This window comes from Capsella rubella, unplaced genomic scaffold, assembly GCF_000375325.1.
Source record: "Capsella rubella cultivar Monte Gargano unplaced genomic scaffold, Caprub1_0 scaffold_6, whole genome shotgun sequence".
In the NCBI taxonomy this organism is placed as follows: domain Eukaryota; kingdom Viridiplantae; phylum Streptophyta; class Magnoliopsida; order Brassicales; family Brassicaceae; genus Capsella; species Capsella rubella.
Window position 1 is genome coordinate 3,443,237 of NW_006238918.1, and position 10,576 is coordinate 3,453,812.

Consider the following 10,576-nt stretch of genomic DNA (forward strand, 5'->3'; position numbering starts at 1 on the left):
TTTTATATGTTTCTTCAAACTTTGATTATTTGGGTTTGGTGAACATTCCTCAATAATTATTTATACAGTCCGCTTGTGTTGTTATACGCACCGTTTCTTGGGTTGTCTATTTCGAAGACAGACATAATCAAATCGCATCCATATCATATCCCATACAATTTTATTTATATTTCTTATATTCGTTCGTTGTCAAAATTAATTATCCAACAGTAAATATGCAAATTTTGAGGTTTATCTGCTACTCTTGTAATTTTTTTCTACTCTTTCCGGATACTAGATAAAGAAACAAACTTTGTATCCCGTTAATCATTATGTAATATATATAATCAGTTTTGAGTTTAAGAAGATAGTGAGAGATATATTTAACATGTGTGTGTAATCGATGGGACAAGGTTTTTTATTTACTCAAAAATTTTAAATTACAATAACAAAGATTTTCGTATAAAAATTATTAAAGTTTGTTTGAAGTTTTCTAAACTTGTAATAAAATTATATGATTTCAATTACGAGTGTTGTTGGACCATAACCAAAAAAGAGAGAGAAACCAAAAAAAAAAGAAAAAGAAATCGGATAGCACCGGTTTATCAGACCTTGGACTACGTTTGACTATACCGGTTTTTATTTGGAACCAATTCTATTAATTTTGGTTTAACTTCCGGTTCGGTGTGGAAAGCACTTAATCCCTAAATATTTTTATCGTTCCCTCCCTCTTCTCCTCCGACGGCTCGATACCTGCCTTCTCCTCTGCTCGACAACTCCAAATCGCCGGTACTTATTTATTCTCCGACGGTTTCCATTTTCTCTACTCTCCTTTGATATTTTAATAAGTGTGTTTATGTTGAGCTTAAATTCCCTGCTAAGATGTCTTAGCTCAATAGAGACTTCACCTAGATTAATCTCGGCATCATCGTAAAATTTTATAGATTTATAAAATCGAGCTCGTTGTGTTGTTTTTCGGTATTGGAATCTAATTTAGATGAGTGTATAGCCGTGTGTTTTAAGTAGGAAAGGATGATTTTTTTTTTTTTTTTTGCTAGACACCATAGCTTAAACCTTGTTTTCACTCTTGAGTACAATGATTTCTATTAGAGAAAGATGTCGGAAGCAGAAAAGAAGTTGCCTTTCATACCAGAGCAATGGTCGGATGCAGCTACCTCTGTTTCCTGCAGTTCGTTGCAACCAGTTGTAGCTTTGGTCTGTGGTCCTAAAAACAGTGGCAAAAGCACATTTTCACGCAATCTTGTTGAAGTTCTTCTCCAAAGGTCATTTATTAAAATGCTTATCTCCAGTCCCTCTCTTTTAGTGAGTATTTGAAAATCTGTGTATCATTCGGCTAAAATGAAATCAGCATTGTGGAAAAATGTACTTTATTTGTGAATGTTGTTTTCTCAGTGAAGAATGTCTCGTTTACCTCCTTACAATACGCCAATCGAACGAGAATTTTCACCAGATTCAGTTTTTTTCTCTGCTAGTTTGAATGGATCCAGTATTTTTTCTATATTGGCTTGTAATGGTTGCTTTGTTTGCGTTAGGTTTTGCTAAAAATTAACCTTTGTGGTTTACAGATACAAAAGGGTCGCTTATTTGGACACCGATGTTGGCCAACCTGAATTTACTGCACCTGGTTTTCTTTCTCTCACAGTTGTTGATAAATCAATTCTAGGTAACCAACCACATACTTATTGCTTTGATGATTGTTGTTGTTTGCATTCCGAAAACTTGTTTTCGTAATGCTGTTTCTGTCACTTATGTTTTTGGTTTATTTACTTTCTAGAATCGGATTGGACAGTTCCATGCGTAAAGACACCTGAGAGGTAGTTTGATTCTAGCAAATTTTCTTGGAATCTGTAGCACCGAGTCTTTGATAAATTGAAGCCTTATTCTCGTTTCTCTTTTACTATTTGATGTTGCAGATGCTTCTTCTATGGTGATGTTTCTTCAAAGAGGGACCCAAAGGCATATTTAACATATGTATATACCTTGTTCGATTACTACCAGCTACACTTCTGCAAGTCTAGCGAGAACAAAACTCAACTGCCGCTTGTCATTAACACACCAGGATGGGTTAAAGGTAACTCACTCTCTTTAGTCTTTATCCTTTCAAAACAAAAGGTATAAAATAATGTTGAACAAAAGAAACTACAGATTATATTCTTTCACTAATATAATGGATTCACAATCTTTAGGAATTGGCTATTATTTATTGGTGGACATACTGAGATATGTGTCTCCTTCCCATGTTGTGAAAATCAACATCTCTGCTTTTAACAAGAACCTACCAGCTGGGTTGTTCTGGTTAGACGGTAATGAGGATGAGACAGCTCATTTGATAGAGATTCAATCTGCTTACCAAGACAGATATAATCAATCGTAAGTCCTGTACAATGCTAGTAATCGGAACAATCTCATCGATCTGCTTTATTGTCTGTGTAGTTACATATTTTTTGTATCCTGTTTGTGCAGCCTTTTAATACATAAGGATGCTCACTTATTGAGGGACATGCGTATAATCGCCTACTTCAAGCAATGTATTAAAGGAAAAGAAGTAAACACGATCAAAGAACTAACCCATGAACTCGCTTCCCATACTCCTTATGAAGTTCCAATATCGAGTTTAACAATCAACCATCTCCATTGTCAGGTAAAAGAAAACAATATAAAGGGTCATATCATTCTAATCTATATGATTGATGCCAGTAATGGGTTTCTCTTCTGTTTTGTTCTCTCTAGATCCCAAGTTCCGAAGTGTATTATAGTTTGAATGCTTCCATTGTTGGTTTGGCCATTAGCAACGACGTGTTTGAAGATTTGCCATCATGTGTAGGTCTTGGTAAGTTGCTGATTTATCCATTGCAATCAGTGAAAAGCCGGTCGAATGTGGGATAATGGTCATTAATTGAAATTGGTGTTTTGGATGTTTGTATAGGAATCGTGAGGGGAATTGACACAGAGAGAGGAATCTTATATGTGATCACTCCAGTTCCAGAAAATGTAGTTGAGAAAGTGGATCTTCTATTGCAAGGCTATATTCAGATACCTACTTGCCTCTTAGAGGTGAAGGATTACAGGTCGCCATATTTATCTGCCAATGTCTTATCTTCCACCTAAATTTTCTTCTTGTAAGACATTTTTGCTCAGTTTCTTTTTTCTGTTTACTCTGTATCACTTCATCTTACCTAAGTTTCGGTTTTTAAAAATATATATTTGTAACCTCATTACGATGTCTTACCTAAGGTAAAACCCAAAAAGTAAATTATCAGACATTGTATTTGGACATGAGTCACGTGACCCTTCTCACAGAAACAACTTGGACTGATCAGATTCTTCAAGATAGCATTTGTTTTTTTTTTCTATGGGGGTAAAGAAATGTAACCAATAGATTGATTATACTGCATTGAGACCGAAATATACAAGTACACAAAAAAAAAGGAAAAATCCTAATCGTAGGAGAAGAATTGGTGATTTTGTCCGTCTAAAACCCTTTACCTTTAATATTAGAGAGGAAAAAAGACTTGCAAGTCAAGTTTCCCCACTATCCCATACTTCTCATTGACTGCCACTTTTCAAATATTTTCTTCACAAATTGAAATACTGATTGCGTTACTTTTATTATACAAAAATTTAATTAATTTCAAGTTGGGGAAAGAAAGGATACGGAGCACACAACTTTTTGGGAGGTCGAAAGTAAGAATTTTTGAAGGAGAAGAAATAAAAGATGAAAAAACTCGTTACTGTAATGTTCCGATTAGACCTTCTCTAACCCCAATTTACACATCAAAACCGCCTACCGGTCAATATTAAACCGATTCTTAAAACCCCGGTTTTCTATGGTGTTTATTTAACAGTAGTGATCCATGGAAGTAGATTTGATGGGTTTTAAGGTTCCACCAAGTTCCATTGGAACCAAAGGTATAAGAGAATGCAAGACGTCTGTAATCAACGGCCTGTAACTCGGTTCTGGCTGCACGCACAAAACTGCCACTGCTGCTACCTACACATTTACAATACTCACATCTCAACTCTTGAATTCTATCTTATCAAAGCCATACTCTCTACGTTGAAAAATCAGCTAAATCCTTGTCAAATTTTGCCAAACGTACCTGGTAAAGGTGTTTCAAGTCCATTGTGTCTTTGATCGCAGGATCTATGACGCTTGGTAACTTGGTTCTATCTGTGAGATAAGGCATTGCCTGAGAAAAAAAGATTAAAAAAAAAACCACAATTCAAGATTGAAAATGTTCCAAGTCTTAAAAGAGTTTTAGAGAAACATAGTTTGAGATTGTAAATGTATGTACCCAAGTGATGATAGATTGGCATTCACCAGGAGCTAGTTTCTCTACAGGTTTTTTCCCAAGTAAAAGCTCTAACAACACTACTCCAAAAGCATACACATCGCTCTTTTCTGTCAATTGGCCTATTCACATACAAAAAGTATGGTATTGAGTATTGAATGCTTATCATAAGAACAGAACAAGTTTCTTTAAGGATATTTTTTATTTAAATTAAGACTCGACAGGTTAGTTTTGCAAGGTTTACCGTCTAGAAGATACTCTGGTGCAACATAGCCAACTGTCCCTGAAAGTTTATGGTTCTTGTTCTTTGGCCCATCAACAACAGCAAGACCAAAATCTGAAATCTACATTTCATACAAATCTAGAGCTTGAAACAGAGAAACACTAAAGGAATTATGAGGCTAAAGCACCATGACTTTAAACATTGATTTTGCTTACCTTAGCATTGAAATTACTATCCAATAATATGTTGGAGGATTTCAAGTCCCTGTGAATGATCGCTGGATGACAATGTTCATGCAAATATTCTAGTCCCCTGATTAGAAATACAAACCAGAACAATAGCAGTTGTTTTAGTCATTCCAGACTATGAAATGTTGCAAGTTTAAACACGAGAAAACATGCTCACCTTGATACATCAAGTGCAATCTTCATCCTCATAGGCCACGTGATCGCCAAACCCCGAGACGCTCCTGAGAACAAGTATTTGAACCAAAAGTTTCAATTTTTCATGCTCACTTCTTCAACAAGAATATGTTCATCCGTTTCTGTACCGTGCAAGTGAGATTCCAGAGAAACGTTTGGCATCAGCTCATAGACGATGAATCGTGCAGTATCCTTCGTGCTATATCCCAAGAGCGATATTATATTCGGGTGCTGGAGCTTACTCAATATCTCAACCTCACTCTGCAAATCTCAAAGAATAAAACAAAATCAAGAAGATGAAAATTTCGGTTATCTAACTAGTTCCATTGCAAAATGCATATGGAACCATTTACAGCTGCAAACAATCAAAACCAAATTAACTACAAACACAGAAGCGCTTCACAAAAAGAAAGATTTGTATTGCACCTTAAATTCCTTGGCCGCTTCTTCATTGGCGCAGTCTAGCTTCTTAACCGCAGCTTGAATGTTGTTCTCTAAGGTGGCCAAATATACACATCCAAATCCACCTTGACCCAAAATGTTACTCTCCTTAAAATCACTAGTTCCCTTTTCTATCATATCGTAATCGATTAGCGACACCATTCCCTGATTTGCTGTTCTCTTGTCTAATGTTTTTGAGCGACTAAAAGGATTCAAGAACCTTGATAATGTGATTCCACTACATCCACACCCTTCGAAACAAAAATTTGCACATTAAAGACCATGCTCAAACAATGTAGGTTCAGTAGAGGTAAGAACACAGACACATAATTAGCAAGCTTCAAAGATTAAATTCCTAGCTATCAAGATTCATCATGGATTTCAAGATTATGGTCATAAACCGACAAGAACATGAACAATAATTACCTGAGCCCTTAAGGTTCCTTCTCCTATGGCAGACCCAATAAAGCAGAGAGCAAAGTAAGATTATACCAACCAAGGAAAAAGCAGCTGCAAGTGAAATAACCAGCCTCATGTTGTTACTATCTTGTTTATGCAATTCCTTCTCTCCCTGTTGATAATCTGATCAACCAACCAAAATCATTAGCTTTTTCTTGTCATTATCCAAATAAAAAGCCTTCAGATTCAAGAAATTTTGAGAACTTCGCAGACCCAAAAGAGAGAGGAGAAAATAAAACGAATTGCAGTGAAAAGTTCGAACTTTACGGCATGAGAGATAAGCGTTACAATGGAAGACATGAAAAGGGTGAGAGTACGGAGGAAAAATTCTTGTGCCCAGAAGAGAAAACTTCACAAAGCTAAAACCTTTTCCAAGAAAGTTCGAATTTTTTTCTACTTTCTACCAAAAAAGATGCAAGTTATAACGAATAACAAAATATCAAAAGCAACCAGAATTTGTTTCTTCTTCTTGAAATTTCATCCGGAATCAAAATGTGGAAGTAAATGAATAACCCTAAAATCGAGGGGAAGAAAAGAAAAAAAAAAAGAAAGTATATACCAGGAGATAAGCCAGGGGTGAAAGCAGAAGGTTGAGGAGCAAGAGATTCTTGTGAAGTGAGGGACACAACACATGTGGATTGATGAAGAAGAACATAAGCTTGTAGTAAAACAAGAGCTGTAATAACTAATTGCCTCATTTCGTTCTTTCTTTTCCAAAGGAAAAAACAAAAAGGTTACTTTCAAGAACCCACGGATTTTGAATTTGGGTTCTATTAGAGAGGAGACATGATTTTGAACAAGGGAGAAGAAAATTATGTGTAACTCGAAGAAAAGAACAAGAATGTGTTTGAAAGTTTGAGAGAGAGAGAAAGAGATAGAGAGAGAGAGAGAGAGAGAGAGAGAGAGAGAGAGAGAGAGAGAGAGCTCTGTACGAGAAATAGTAATGGTAAAAAGAAAGAGACAAGGGGATTCAGACGAAACACTCTTGAGGTGGAGCAGTTAGTTACCCAAAAAGAATATAAAATATCGTCAGTATAGGGAAACCAATTACGAATACTAAGGCAAAAATATATATCATATTAATGTATGTGTAGACAAAATATATACATTGATAGATATTCATTTATACATTATGTGAATCAATTATTGTGCGAGGTTTAAATACTCTATGTTTTGTTAATTATGGTGTAAAAATAGTCATACAATAAAATCTTCTTTTTTCCTTTTTTGGAAAAATATACAATTAAAATCTCTTTCATTTTTTTTAGATAAAGAAACGTTAAGAAAATTTTATCAGATCCTTTGCCGCATAAAAGAGACAATAAAGTTGACTGGAATATAGACAATCTTAATCCAAATTAATTAGAGTCTAAGTATATGAACCTTGTGAACAAAAAAATATAGGACTTGAAGACAGTCTTTATAAATGTCATCTCGTCCTAAAGTTAGCAACTTCATAAAAAGGGTCTAATTAATTAAAATAATATAATGTATAAACCAAATTTTATTTTTTCCATTCTCGCTTTTTTTTTAATCTCAAAATCAAAGTATGAAAGTCTAAGAACAAAGTGTTATACTTTCTAGACTTGACTTTCCAAGTACTCCATTATATATATGTAAAGTAATTAGAAAAGCTTTTGTTATAGAATCTAAACAAAAAAAGCTGAAAAAACTGGTTCATATGTTTTCTTCACACTTATCAACCTTGGCGATGGGGGTAGTAGAAATACCAAGAGATGATGACTGGGCAACCCCATTAACAATTCATGTGGAGACCATTGAACTAACTATGGAGGTTAGATTTATTTATTTAAATTTTCACTTACTTAACTCTGATAAGTTGAACGACAAAGCATGTAATTAAGCAATGTACACTGTCGTAGTTTTTTTAATCAAATTCACTCTCACGTATGATTTAATCAACTTATTTTAGTTTTTTCATATGTATCATGTGATTTAAACTAATCCTATACTTATTTATTCTTTATGTTATCATGTGATTTTAAACTTTTTTTCTTTTTCTTTGGGGTGTTTTTTTGGAGCGGATGGGTTCCGAGATTCACACTAGAATTGATTTTGTCTGTTTCAAACCAAGTATCACGTTTGAACTTAGATCCAACATGACGAATACGTTTTCAGTTTAAATTAGCAATGAGTTTATTATATATGTATGCTTCCTCTTTATCAAATCCAATTAGCGAATATATCATGTCAATTGTCATGCATGGATTACATTTTGAAGCAAGAAAAATCGAATTATGGATCAGGTTAAGTAGGTCAGGTGGTTCAATCTGAAATATACATGCATGACATGATGATACATCTCATGTTACAGAAACTAATAGTTGTTGTTGTTGTGTAAATAATTCAAATCTTTAAGAAACTACTATCACATGTTAGGTGACCAATGGGTTTGTCTCGAGACATTAAAATATATTTCCTTCCAAAATCCTACAACGGCCACTCTATTATGCTACAACCTTTCTAATTATGCGTATCGATCATTTGTCCTTAATCATACACCATAAATAGATATATTATATATCTCCTTTGTTGTGTGCTTCCATTCTCTTGACTCACAAGTTATCTACATCTTATGAGTGCGATTTAATTATAGTATATCTGAAACACATCTGATACAAGATTGATTGGTTGATTTACTACGTTTGATACTAGTCCCAGTTTCTCTGTAACAATTTTGGCCTTATTACTCTGCTTTTTCAACCTCTCTGTTTTCTTGTTCGTGTATTATGTTTTTCTTTGTTTTTATAGAGATGATTATTGGGGTGAGCAGCAGAAGAGAGATTCATTCTCAGGTCATGACTCATAAATAAAAATATTTTTGGTTTGTGAGTGTTTAGCAAAGGGCTTAAACCCATGTACTATGGTACTGGGTATATATATATAATTAAAACCCTGACCATGAACCATGATTATGATGAAAACATGCATTCTTACTTCTCAGTATGAATACAAATTAAACTGTTTCCTTATAACAACTGGAACCTGATCATAAACCATGATTATGATGAATGCAGCAACATTGTACGTTGATGGAAAAAACAAAGGCATTTCATATTGGTTTTGAGACCAAAAGGAAAAAATAGAAGCGACTGTCTAACTCAAATCCAAATGCGTAGCCACAAGCAAACAGGAAAAAAGAAAAAAAAGAAACCATAAGATAATTCATTGCATAGGTTGAGGTGGGAAAATGTAAGGGATCTTGATCGTGTGGCACTGTGAGAAGTCTGCATCGCTATCAGCTCTGCAGAGGCTGAAACCTCCCCTCTCCAAAGATTGTCTCGACTCGTGGACATCAAGGTAATAGATGTAGTTTCTCTCGAGTCCAGGGAAGGAGCTAGCAGGGAGACAGAAAGGCTCGGAATTTGAAAGGAAAATGCAGAGATCTCCAATGTCTTCAGTGTAAGTAGCTTTTCCTTCATTGCCTATTCTGAACACCTTAAAACCTTTGGTTTCCAAGTCCGGCATATCTTCCATGCCATAAGCGCAGGACCTTAGGAATGGTCATATTGTAACACTGTCATTAATGTGGTATACGATAAAATCAAATGTAACTATTATTACTTGAAACTAAAACAAACAAAAGTCTCACGGGTGATGACTTTTGCCTTTTGGGGTCATGTCTACCTGGTACCAAATGACAAGGAAAGTTTCGCCGGATGATGACTCTACCAAGTGTGGAGTCCTGTAGCACGAAAACAAAAGCTCCTTTTCCGTCTTTGTCAACCTGGGAAGGTTTTGAAAATGCAGCTTTTGCAGCTTGGGGTCGTCCTGGAGATCCCAGGATGCCATGTGGTCGCATCCAGAAGCGGGCTAGGAGAACATCTGATCTCTCTTGGAAAACATGACATGGGAAGTGAAGAAACTGGGGTCTTTGATTCTGACGTTGGTCCATTCGGAGCCATGAGCTGGCTTACACAAGCTGAGTTGAGGTCCCAAGAACTTGACAGCCACAACACAGTCGTCTTCCTCAGGAGAAGGAGAGGACATGGCAACGTTGGTGACAATCTGGGTCTGACAATTAGGTAGAGTCACAAGAGGAGGCAGTGAAAGGCGTTTAGGGTTTGACTCTCATGCACTTGGGTTCAGATCGTCTTGGAGACACACCACACCCTTCTTTAGGGTAGCAACCCATCCTTGGGATGCTCCAACTGTTGATTTTGCCTCTAGCAACTCACTAGGGATCTTCTGTTTAGTAGATATTAATCCTGTGTCAGAAAGATAGTCTATGTCATCTCCAAAAGGATTTTTGCCAAAGACCAGATAGGGTGCAAGACGGGCTACGGAAGATGAAAACAATCGAAAGCTAATCTGCCCAAACCCAAAGAGATAACATTTTATACCAAAACATTAAAGAGATATAAAAAAAGGGAACAAAGAAGTTGTCTCTCTTCTTATACTACTTACCTGAGAATCTTTCTGAGGAGAGAGCTTGGAGAGTCTGGAGACAAACTGAGACATTTTTGTTTATCTGCTGGTGGTGATCATGAGCTTCTTGATTCGCTTCTCTAAACTGAAGTTGTTGTTTTGTTTGTCAACAAAGCGTGCTTACCAAGGAGAGAATATTGGACTAGGCTTTTAAACTATTTTGGAGAACTTTTCAATGTTATATGAATATATCGAAAGATTGTTAAAGACTTTTTTTCTTGGAGGGTTTGGTAAGATTCACTATCAAAATTTCAGGTGGTTTTTGAACGACAATATAAACTTTTTCACAC

The 10,576-nt window shown here is 35.7% G+C and overlaps 2 protein-coding genes and 1 pseudogene across 2 annotated transcripts; 1 reads left to right on the forward strand and 2 right to left on the reverse strand.

Annotated features, from left to right (window-relative positions):
• Window positions 1–671: 671 nt before the first annotated feature.
• LOC17882249 (polynucleotide 5'-hydroxyl-kinase NOL9) lies at window positions 672–3,276 on the forward strand. The gene is made up of 9 exons (XM_023780955.1): window positions 672–768; window positions 1,090–1,262; window positions 1,566–1,663; window positions 1,775–1,814; window positions 1,914–2,071; window positions 2,187–2,370; window positions 2,464–2,641; window positions 2,731–2,830; window positions 2,927–3,276. Exons 2-9 carry the CDS (start codon window positions 1,096–1,098, stop codon window positions 3,106–3,108), a joined length of 1,107 nt encoding a protein of 368 aa, XP_023636723.1. The 5' UTR covers window positions 672–768; window positions 1,090–1,095; the 3' UTR covers window positions 3,109–3,276.
• A 307-nt stretch (window positions 3,277–3,583) lies between these two features.
• On the reverse strand, window positions 3,584–6,707 carry LOC17882947 (probable receptor-like protein kinase At1g80640). The gene is made up of 10 exons (XM_006287710.2): window positions 6,397–6,707; window positions 5,805–5,960; window positions 5,364–5,629; window positions 5,066–5,198; window positions 4,921–4,984; window positions 4,731–4,827; window positions 4,537–4,636; window positions 4,296–4,414; window positions 4,101–4,190; window positions 3,584–3,991 (listed from the first exon to the last, which is right to left on the reverse strand). Exons 1-10 carry the CDS (start codon window positions 6,533–6,535, stop codon window positions 3,839–3,841), a joined length of 1,317 nt encoding a protein of 438 aa, XP_006287772.1. The 5' UTR covers window positions 6,536–6,707; the 3' UTR covers window positions 3,584–3,838.
• Window positions 6,708–9,247: 2,540 nt separating this feature from the next.
• On the reverse strand, window positions 9,248–10,565 carry LOC17884134 (annotated as a pseudogene).
• Between the last annotated feature and the right edge of the window lie 11 nt (window positions 10,566–10,576).